This window comes from Muscardinus avellanarius, assembly GCF_963383645.1.
Source record: "Muscardinus avellanarius genome assembly, chromosome: 10".
Taxonomy (NCBI): domain Eukaryota; kingdom Metazoa; phylum Chordata; class Mammalia; order Rodentia; family Gliridae; genus Muscardinus; species Muscardinus avellanarius.
In genome coordinates, this window is record NC_137796.1 from 98,200,144 (window position 1) to 98,211,662 (window position 11,519).

General features: G+C 51.3%; 1 protein-coding gene across 1 annotated transcript in view; it reads left to right on the forward strand.

The window, feature by feature from the left end:
• Nucleotides 1-2,683, forward strand: part of SYT17 (synaptotagmin 17) — a gene marked incomplete at its 3' end in the record, with an annotated part of 68,637 nt that extends 65,954 nt beyond the window's left edge. Inside the window, exon 8 of the mRNA XM_080703439.1 lies at nt 2,487-2,683. Within this exon, the coding sequence (XP_080559565.1) occupies nt 2,487-2,683 (197 nt within the window). The remainder of the gene's footprint in view (nt 1-2,486) is intronic.
• Nucleotides 2,684-11,519: the final 8,836 nt, after the last annotated feature.

Sequence of the window (11,519 nt, forward strand, 5' to 3'; positions counted from 1 at the left end):
CCACATCGGGACACAGGAGAAGATGCCCTCTGTGAGGGACCCTCACCGGAGTCCACATTTGTCAGCCCCTTGACCCTGAACTTCCCAGCCTCCAGGACTACGGAAAATGAATTTCTGTTGTTTATGCAGCCCAAACAGACTAAGACATCAACACAGCCCTGCACAGCAGCCCTGTGTAGAAAACACATTATGTGAGTAAATAGGTTTGACTGGGTTCCAATAAAACTTTACTTACAAAAACAGGCGATGGACCACATTTGGTCTAGAGGTTCTACTCGGCCACCTCCTGCTGTACAGAATATCCTTGTCCGTTGTGGATCTCTGTCCACGGGTTCAGACAGTTCAGTGGGACACGTTCTTACAGAAGTGGGTATGTTGGGTCACAAGTTATGACATTTTTATTTGGAACAGATACCCCAAAAGTGGAATCGAACTTGGTCTTCTACCAACAGCATATGAGGATGCTTGAGATTTCCTTTGTCTTTTTGTTTGTTTGACTGCTTGTTTGTGGTGCTGAGGATTGAACCCAGGGGCATTCTACCTCTGAGCTACACCCCCAGCCCTATTATCATCATCATCATTATTATTTTAAACAGGGTCTTGCTAGGTTGATGAGAGTCTTACTACTTGCTGAGGCTATCCCCAAACCTGCAATCCTCCTGTCTCAGCCTCCCAAGTCCTAGGATTACACACATGCGCCACCACGCTGGCTCAAGATTTCCTTTCTTTCTTAAAACCCCTTTCCCAAGGATATAAAACCTTTGCTTGTTTAGCAGGGATGTTGCTGTTTCTTGTTATTCTTGAGCTTTAGAGAGACAGAGAAGGACAGAACATGCGGCCCCCAGAGGAGAAAACGGAGTGGAGCCTAAAATGGTCTCATAATAGTATCTCATTTTAGATGCGAAGTCCACAGGGAGGGAGACGCTGCTAACTTGTTCTCACTTGGTGAGACTCATTACCCGCAGGCGTGGTTCAGAAAAGTCCTGAGTGCCACCTATTTTTTAGACGTTTTTCAAATGCATTAGAGTCCTTAACAATTTCCCTTATTAGGCAAAGATTCCATTTCTGTATTTCCTTTGTGTCCTAAGGGATTTTCACGTAAATGAGGTCCGTCTAGGCATATTGAGCACATTACCAAATGTACAAAAAATATACACAGTCCAATTTTTCCCCACTGAGCCGAAAAGTCCAGGGCACTCCCGGTGGCTTAGTGTCCATCTCGTCCTGGTTCACTAATCTGGGATTCTTGTTTTTGTTTTCACACTCCCCGCCCCCCCCCCCCGCCCCTCATTTTTCTCTTTTGGAAAACTCTTGGTGTGACCCCCACAGGGGAGAGCGGAGGCTCGTTAACACCACGCTCAGAGCTGCACATCCTAGCCTTTTTATTTGATAATGGGCATCCCTCCTGGGGTCCAGCCTGCCTTTGCTCAGCTCACGCTGGGTGAATCCCAGCTAGTTCCCTCTCCCTGGCCCTTCATTTGTAACACAGACACAGCCTGCTTCCCCACTAGGAAGATGGCACGTGTGGGCTACCCACATGCAGATAGAGAACGAGGCAGCACTTGGCCAGGAAGATAAATCAGACCAACCATCTCATTAGGGCTCAAAAGACACAAATTAAGCTTGCGCTGGAATTAACAGAGAAGCCTTCCACGGGGCAGGCAGATCCACACAGGGTGGACGAAATTGGCTCTGCCGTGCCTCCCAGCAAACCTGCCTCTGTTGCACAGAACAGGGGAATCCAGGATCTCTTTTATAAAGAATCAACAGAAACTTAGGATCAAAATGTCAATATAACCTTTCCTGGGCGGCCTGCACTCGCCGGGCTCTGTGTGCCGAGAGCTTTAATAACTTGTGAGAAAAACATGATTTAAGATCCCCTTGAACCAACGAGCAGACCGAGGCTCAGAGACATTCCCTTGCTCATCTCAGAGTCCCTGAGCTGTCGAGTGATGGAGTTGAGATTCCCCTCAGGATGTCGGACCTCAGAGCTTAAGAGCGGGTCTCGGATGAATTTCCCGTCCCAAGAGACATGTGGCCATGTCGGGAGACATCTTGGGATGCCGCAGTTTAAGAAAGAGGGTGCCACTAGCATCTGACAGGTAGAGCCCAAAGAGGCAGCTAAGTACCCTAAGATGCACAGAACAGCAGAGGATTCCCCACTAATGCCAGCGGTGCTGCTGGTGAGAAACTGCTCCACTGACTGGGCCGCAGCTCCCTGTTCCTAGAGAAGCCCGGGCAGCGCGGGCGGAACCTCAGTGTGTGGTCAGCGTGGCGGGAGGAGCAGCCCCCCGAGGGCTGGAAGTGGGAGAGGGCTGAGGTGGTGAGGGCCACGCGGCCATTGCAGAGAGACAAGCAGAAAGATGAGTCAGGGGATTGTCACCATGAAAAGAAACAGCGTCCACCGCAGAGCGGTGACTGTGTACACGAGCGTGCGGACTAACGGCCTCTGTCCTCCCTGCCTCCTCCTCCTCCTCCCTCGCCAGTGTTCGGCCACAACATGAAGACCAGTAACGACTTCATCGGGAGGATCGTGATCGGCCAGTACTCCTCGGGGCCCTCGGAGTCCAACCACTGGCGCCGGATGCTCAGCGCGCACCGCACGGCCGTGGAGCAGTGGCACAGCCTGAGGACCCGCGCCGAGTGCGACCGCGTGTCCCCCGCCTCCCTGGAGGTGACCTGAGGCCGAGGGCCGCTTCCGTGCTCTAAAAAAAAAAAAAAAAAAGACAGAATAAGACCCGTCGCGTCCCTGTCCATCCACATCTGCACACACTCCATCTCCACACATGCACCCCAGTCCTCTCAGAACGGAGAGGACGCTGGCTCCTGATCACATGAGAGGGAGGCCGTGCGACTCTCCAGGAGCCCCATCGGTAGGTCCCAAGCTGAGCGGGCTCTGCGGGGCACTTGGTGGCGGTGCCTGCTCTTGTCCAGAAGCCTTGGCCCAAGGCGCACTTTCAACCCTCCGGGGAGAAGGGGCCTCCCAAAGGGAGCCACTCTCCATCCACACTAAACTGACCCCGAGTGTGGCCAGTGTGTGGGGGGCTTGGTTCCCCGGCGCCCAAACGCGGGGCCACCAGGAAGCTGCTGGACGGGCTGCTGTTCCCTGGGGTCTTTTCCAGCCCGATACTTTCTCCAAAGGTGTAAGTATTGCCATCTCCTCTTTAGTAAATGTGATAAACAGATTAGAACTATTTGGAGAAACCAAATAGCTACAAAAAAAAAAAAAATATCCCGGAGTAAGAAACCACTCCTGGCTTCACTGAACTCATCCTCCTGATAGCTTATGCCAGGAGCCTCCGTGTGTGTGTGTGTGTGTGTGTGTGTGTGTGTGTGTGTGTGTGTGTTTCGTTCTGCATGTGATGTCATGGGTGAACACTGTGTGTCTCTGTGTCCTCCCGGGGAGCACGGTGAAGCCCAGGACTTCCATCCTCAACCCTCCCTTTTCTCTGCCTCGCCCATTCAGTGAGATTTCACCAGAGTCCTCCCGTCTGTCCAAAACTCCACCTTGGGTAACAGTAGTGTGTGTGCGTGTCGAGCGAATATAGAATCTGATAGAGCAAGCCAGGTGTGGTGGCACAGGCCTATAATCCCAGTACTTGGGAGGCTGAGACAGGAAGATTGCAGGTTTGAGGCCAGCCTCAGCAGCTTGGCAAGGCTCCTGGCAACTTAGCCAGACCCTGTTTCAAAATAAAAAATAAATAAATAAGATAGGTCTGGGGATGTAGTTTGGAGGTGGAATGGCCCTGAGTTCAATCCCCAGTACAAAAAAAAAAAAAATCTGATAAACGCAAAGGTAGCTAACATTTTTGGGGACAAATCGTGGCGATTATCACCCACCAAGGACCTGGTACATGGATTAAAATGGCCAACCCCTCTGCAGTTGCCCCTTCCTGAAACCCTCCTCCCGGGAGCCTTGTGTCTACGTGGGAACCCTAGTCGCGTCTCAAGTGCTAAGGAATTAGTGTAATTAGCATAGATCTCTCTTTCCCTGTCGGACGCTTCTCCACCTCTTCCCGCAGCATAATGTCTGGTGTGATAGGGAGCTATTTATTGAAATTAAAGATTATTTATTTGTGCCATGCATTCGCGTTATCTTTTCCTTCATAGGTGCGGGATGGGAGGGCGGGAGGGCTCTCCAGCTACCATTGCTGCGTAACTATCCAGCCCCGCGACTCAATAGAATTCAGAGCAGACCCAGCAGGGAAGGCTTATCTCTGCTCCTTGATAAGCTCCTGGCCTCAGCTGGAACCCCCCCCCTTCCCCCGGCAGGGACATGGAGTCCTCGTAGTAGGCTTCTTCCCTCCCTGTCTGGTGGTCGCCACTGGCTGGCAGCGGGAGCTCCGGCTCTCTGTGGCCCCTCCCTGTGGAGTAGCTTGGGCTTCCTCACAGCATGGCGGCAGGGCTCCCGGCACAGCCATCGCAAGAACGAGAGGGCCAGGGAGAAGCTGTCTCCTTCCGCTTCTGTCCATTATCCTCAGAAATCCCACGGAATCCTTTCTGTCATATTAAGAGAGAGAGTTAGTTACATTTTATGAAGAGCTGGTAGGCCGTGGTATACAGTGCGGCCATCTTTGAAAACTACAGGCCGCCACAGTGGGTGCAGTCACGCTGACTGTAACATTAGCACGTGGTCCCACAAGGAAGAGCAGTTAAAACATTAAAGCATATTAGTCCAAGGACTGAGAAGAGAAAACATACAAAAAACAAGGGTTCATTTAAGCCTCTTCATTTGCAAGCAACAGAAAATTGATGCCAACTGGTTTAAGCAACAGGAAGTTCTTGCTTCAGGCACAGCTGGATCCAGGAGCTCACTGATGCCTCCTGGGCTGTGTTTCCTCACTCTATCTTTTGGTGGTACTGAGGGTGGAACCCAGAGGCTTTCTACCTCCGGGCTATACTCCCAGACCTATTTTATATTTTATTTGGAAACAGGGTCTCGCTAAGTTGCTGAGAGCCTCACTAAGTAGCTGAGGCTGGCTTCGAACCTGTGCGATCCTCCTGCCTCAGCCTCCCAAGTGCTGGGATTACAAGCGTGTGTCACCACGCCTGGCGGCCAGCCCTTTTTATTTTTTTTTAAACAGGCTCTCACTAAGTTGCTGAGGCTGGCCTTAAACTGCAATCCTCCTTTCTTGGCCTCAATCAAGTACTGGGATTCTACAGGCATGCACTACCACACCTGGGTTAGACATTATTTAAAGTAAAAAGTGGAAGCAGTGCCTAGGTTCTAAGTGAATAGAATGGCATTTTATATATGAACTTGAGCGCCTGTGGATTTGGGGGTCTTTGGGGGTCCTGGATCCAACACCCCATGGACTGTCTCCTCTAGAAGCCGGGTGACAGCCCCAGAGGACTGACGGAGGTTGCTGGAACGGTGCGTGCAGTCTGCACACAGCTTCTGCAAGGTGGGGGCAGCTGGCCTTCCCAGGCTCGCACCGGGCTGTGCTGTGAACAGAGGGAACCTGGCGAGACACATCACAGCCGTCCGTGTCTCCACGAAGAGCGGGGATCCGAAGATGAGGGAGACGCGTGGAGAGGTGAAGGGAGATCGAGTTTCCATGGAAACCCGGGCCAGGTGCATCGTCCTCCGCCTCCGCCTCCTGTAGGAGGCGGGAAAGCGGTTCACGGACCAGAGAAACATCTTCTTTGGGACATTGGGTCTGAGTTCAAAGGAAAGAGGTGGGTGAGGAGCAGAGCACTGGGTAGGGTTGGGGGTCTGACAGCTGCTTCCCAGGACCGCTGGAGTCCTCTGTCTCACACAGGAGCAGGTACCGCCCTCGCCTGCCCTCGCCCGCCCTCTGGCCAACTCCAGAGCCCCTCGGGAGAGCAACCCTGGCCGCGAACCTTAACAGAGCTGCCAGCCCTGCCCGGCCCTGCTCAGATGGACCCTGCCCAGCACCAGCTGTTTGTAGAACTGGCATTTCTCTCCCAGCAGGCTGGGAGGTACTGATAGAAAGAAAGACTCCGGCCCCTCTGGGTGGCCTGTCTTCTGCCATTAACGGGGTGTATGTCCTCTTTTACGTTCACGAATACTCTTTGAAAAACCAGGCACAGTAGTGCATGCCTGTAATCCCAGTACTTGGGACGCTGAGACAGGAGGATTGCAGGTTCAAGGACAGCCTCAGCAACTTAACAAGACCCTCGGCAACGTAGTGAGACCGTGTTTCAAAATAAAAAATAAAATTGGGCTGGGGGTGTAGCTCAGAGGTAGAATATCCCTGGGTTCAATCACCAGTAACACACACACACACACACACACACACACACACACACACACACACGAGTTTGGGAATAACTGGAATGGTTAGCAGGTAAAAATGAAAACCTAGTACCTAGAAAGAAGGCTGAGAGCAAGGTCCTAAAGGCCAGCAGCGGGCAGCTCTGGTGCTGCATTGATCAGCTTTCTGTCATTATAATGAAAGACCAGAGGCAAGATACTTAGGAAGAAAAGAGGTGTATTCAGCTCACAGCTTTAGAGGATAGAAGTTCAAGGGACAGCCACGGGCTAGGGCAGGAGTGTGTGTCGGCGCAAGAGGTCACATCAGAGAGAGAGAGAGAGAGAGAGCGAGAAAGACCAGGCCTGCTTCTTTCCTAACATCCCTCTTCCCTCCCAAGGGGTCACAGAGTACCTTAGTCCCTCTCAAGGGCAGCCATTCCAGTGACCCCAGGACCTCCTGTAGGCCTCTCCTGTTACAGGCCCCACCACCTCCGGTTACTGCCATCCCGAGGCCCAGGCTTCCAACACAGGGACCCTGGGAGACACGCAAACCCCAGCAGGTAATTACAGCTCAACTTTACCCCTTCCGCCCAGGTTGCTGCGTGAGCCAATGGTCACTAGCGTACTGGGGGAGAGGGCGTGTCAGGCGTTTTCCTCAGCCCTTATATTACAGAGGCGTTGATTTGTTCCCATTCTGTACATGAGAAAACTGAGGTTTTGAAGGGCTGAATACTCGATGTGTAACACACAGCCGTGAGTGTAGAATCGGAGCGTGGGGGCGGCTGAATTGACAGCTGTGAGACGGGAGGGCTCTTTTTTTTTTTTTTTTTTTTTCTTGGCATGAAACTGGGGACGGAACCCAGGGGCATTCTACCTCCAAGCTACACCCCAGCCTGATTTTTTATTTTTTATTTGAAAACAAGAGCTCATTAAGTTACTGCAGCTCCTCACTAAGTCGCTGAGGCTGACTGTGAACCTGTGATCCTCCTGGCTCAGCCTCCCAAGTACTGGGATTACAAGTGTGCACCATTATGCTTTATAATAGTGGTGAAGGGTTGGGGCTAAGTTTAAATGGTAAATAAATATTATGGTTTTGGTTTTGGTATTGGGGATTGAACCCAGAAGCATTCTACCTCCAAGCTATGCCCCCAGCCCTATTTTATTTTATTTTTTATTTATTTATTTTGTGGTACTGGGGATAGAACCCAGGGTGTTCTACCTCCGAGCTACACCCCCAGCCCTATTTTTTATTTTTTGAAACAGGGTCTCATTGAATTGCAAACAGCCTCACTAAGTAGCTGAGGCTGGTCACGAACCACAATCCTCTTGTCTCAGCCTCCCAAACGCTAGGATTAGTGTGTGTGCCACCACGCCTGGCTAAGGACTTTTTAAGTTTCTGAGGCTGGCCTCAAACCTCTAGGCTTCGCCTCTCAGCCTCCCAAGTACTGGAATTATAGGTGTGTACCACCATGCCTGGTTAAAGTATTTTTTTAAGCTAAAAAATTAAGGGAGGGAGAGATGGTTAGATATATAGACATAGAGATAGGTAGATGGTTTATAGATCATCACTGAATCTTCAGGCTGACACAAACTCTCTGTGTGTGTGTGTGTGTGTGTGTGTGTGTGTGTGTGTGTGTGTACAGTAACACCCAATAAATGCAATTTTAAAAAGCCAGAAAATTTATATTATCTTACAAAGAGACCCTTACAACCTCCAGATGACAGCAAAGATTGTAGTTACTAAGTTACCAAGTAAAGAAATTGTTTATTTTCTGGCCAGTAAGCTTGAGATCCAGAGCAGGAGTTGGTGAACCACCTCAGACGGGCTAAGTCTGGTCCATCCTGTTATAGCAGCATAACATAGACAGAGCCAGATGTGTTTAGTCTCCAGGCAACCCTGATCTTGACAGCAGACACCTGTGAAACACAGCCCCCAGGATGATGGCAGTGGAGAGGAAATAGCCAAAGTTTCTTCTCTGCAGTTTTTATATTTTACATCAAACGGTAACCATGTCGATTTGGGGATTTGTGTGCATAGCAGACAAAATACATTAGTACAGGCAGCAGTGCCTCTTATAAATATATAACTACATGCTGCTTGGGAATAAATAAATGTACATGCGGGGGTGCGCCCCAGTGCAAGAGTTTTGAGGCAACTGGTATACCCACGGCACGCAGCAGGCTGGCGCTGGGCCTGAGCTGGGCCCCTACCCTGAGTCAGACGTTGGCTCGCCGGCAGCCTCGGTGTCGGTGGGGCAGAACGCGCTGTGTGGGCACGAGTTAAGTTATTCCTCACAAGCACAGCGGTGGGTGTTCCCGAGAGGAAAATGAGCAATTTGGAGATCACATTGACACGCTCCAGTCCTCCCTGTGAATGCCGGCAGCATGGGGTGTCGGGGCACCTGGCTGAGCCTCTTTTTGAGAAGAAAAGAAGAACACAAGGTGGGCAAGATGTGAGCGACGCCAGAGACACGCTGGGCCCAGCTCAATGACAATCATAGCAAATATGCTGTCATTGGGGGAGCACCCGCCAATGGCCAGTGTCTGTGCTAAGCAGTATTACGTGTAAATTATTGCATGTAATCTTTGTGTAGTCTGTACTCTTCCTATCCCCCATCTATAGAGCAAGAAGGCGAGGCTCGGAGAGGCAAAGTGGCATGCCTGGGGACACAACATGGAAGAGAGATCTTGGTTTTTATTTTTATTTTTGCAGGTCTGGGAATGGAACCAGGGGTATTCATTCGACCTCAGAGCTACACCCCCAGCCCTATTATGCATTCTTTCATTTGAAACAGGGTCTCACTAATTTTGCAGAGGACCTCACTAAGTATCTGAGGCTGTCCTCAAACCGCGATCTTCGGGTCTCAGCCTCCTGAATGCTGGGATTACAAGCGTGCACCACCACGCCCGGCTGAGATCCTGGTTTTTTTAGAACTGTTAATTCCCCGTGAATATAATGAGATACCAACACAAGACACCTTTGTAATACACCTGTGGGTTCCCCCCCCCCTTTGGCAGTACTGGGGATGGAACCAAGGAGCATTCTACCTCCAAGCTACACCCCCAGCCCTATTTTTGATTCTTTATTTTGAAACTGGGTCTCACTGAGTTGCAGAGGGCCTCACTAAGTAGCTGAGGCTGTCCTCGAACCACGATCCTCCTGTCTCAGCCTCTCAAATGCTGGCATTACAAGCGTGCGCCACCACGCCCGGCTCTACCTATGGATTTAAAAACATTTATGTGTGAGCAAACCATCCAACAGAGCTGGGCACAATGATGACATTGCGCTTTGTTGAGCTCCTGTTCGGGGTCAAGCCTTCCACAGAGGCCTCCTGGAATGAACACTGGAGGGGCCTTGGCAGACCCAGATGCACCTGGGGTCAGACCTGCCCGTGGGGCCTTGCTGAACCCAGGCCCGGGGGCTCTGCCTGAAGGAGGTATCTCTCCCAGCTTGGTGCAGTTGTTTGCAATGAGAAATAAGGGCAAATGCTGGTCTGATCTTTAGATTTTTAACAGAAGGCAGAAATCTGAACTTATACCTAAAATCTCTTGAGTTTATATCCTGGTCTTTAAAAAAAAAACAACACTGCCCGAGCCAGGCGTGGTGATGCATGCCTGTAATGCCAGAACTTGGGAGGCTGAGACAGAAGGATCACAAGTTCAAGGCAGCCTCAGAAACTTAAAGAGACTTTCAGCTTCTCAGCAGCTTAGCAAGATAAGACCCGGTTTCAAAAATAAAATACAAATCAGGCTGGGGTACTGTGGCTCAGGGGTAGACTGCCGTTGGGCTCACTGAGTAACACACACACACACACACACACACACACACACACACACACACACACATCGATAACAACAACAAAAAACCACTGCGTTAACCAAACAAATCACACCCATGGCTCAGGAGACTTCTGAGCCTGACATAGACTTGTCAGTTCACCTTCTGATACATATTTACTCTGAAGAGTCTGAGGTTTTTTTTATATGTGTGGTACTGGGGATGCAACTCAGGAGCTTATCTATTTCCAGGCTATACTCCCAGACCTTTTTTTATATATTTTTTGAAAACAGGGTCTCACTAAGTTGCTGAGAGCCTCGCTAAGTAGCTGAGGCTGGCTTTGAACCCGTGGGATTCCTCCTGTCTCAGCCTCCCAAGCGCGGGGATTACAAGCGTGCGCCATCATGCCCGGCTGAGACTGAGATCCTTTATGACCTGGGACAGGCTGGAATATGAGCTTCCTTATTATCCCATCTTACAGAGGAGGAAAGAGGGTCACAGAGAAGAGACCTACCCCAAAGGGCACATGGTGGCTGCAGAAGGTTCTTGAGGTAGGCTGTCCTGAGGCTGCTGGCTCTCAGCGGTCACTCTGAGCTGTGGGGAGAGGAGGGAGGAAGATAGAGAGGGAGGAGGAGGGGACTGGGGTCCACCGGTCTGTCTCTGCTCCTGGAAGGCCCACCTGGTTCTAGGACAGCTATACAGGACCCAAGATCCCACTGAAGAGTCTCACTGCCTCCTGCCAGCCAGGAGGAGGCTTGCTGGGACTCAGCAAGCAGAGGTGGGTGCTGTGGGCTGCAGCCTCCATGACCTTCCTCTCTGCACAGGCCTTTCCACACACAGACATCAGTGTCAGCCCAACTGAGCAGGGGGCCCAGCCCAGGAGGGGTGGGGAAGAGGACACCCCTAGGACTGAGGGTTCATCAGTGAGGCCTGGCTGGCAAAAGTGTTGGGGAGCTGAGCTGAGTCTGCATAGGGATGTTCTCTAGACCCAGACCCTAAAAGTCCTGGGTGATAAGTTGGGTCCCTCCCCCGCGTGATCTCGCAGAGGAAGCCAGAAGCGGAGATAGCGTGAGACTCCGGGTGCCTCGAGACTCCAAACATCACGATGCTACAGATGTCGGGAGAGAATTGGCGTGCCTATAGAACAGCGGTGCCTCCGATCTGCCACGTGACTCAGCCGGCCGATCAGGACTATGCGCAACTCTCCAGACGCGTGGCCCGTAGGTCCCTTCCCCCACGGCCGTCTGACTCTCCGGAGGGTGCCAGGTCCGAATAAAACAGTGGTCTCTGATAACCCGGTTGGTGTTTTTACCTCCCTCCAAAACCCCCTAACTCTATTTTCAACCTAACATTCTGGTGCCAACCCTGGGAGGAGTTTGGGGGTTTTAATTCCCCCAGATTTTTTCTTCTTTTTTTTTTTTCTCTTTTTGAGCCCTGGACTCTCCGACCTGCCAGCAGCTCGACCGCAAGGTCCTGCGCTGGCGCTTGGCTTGCAGGTGCGGCTCTGCCTGCTGCTGCTGCCGC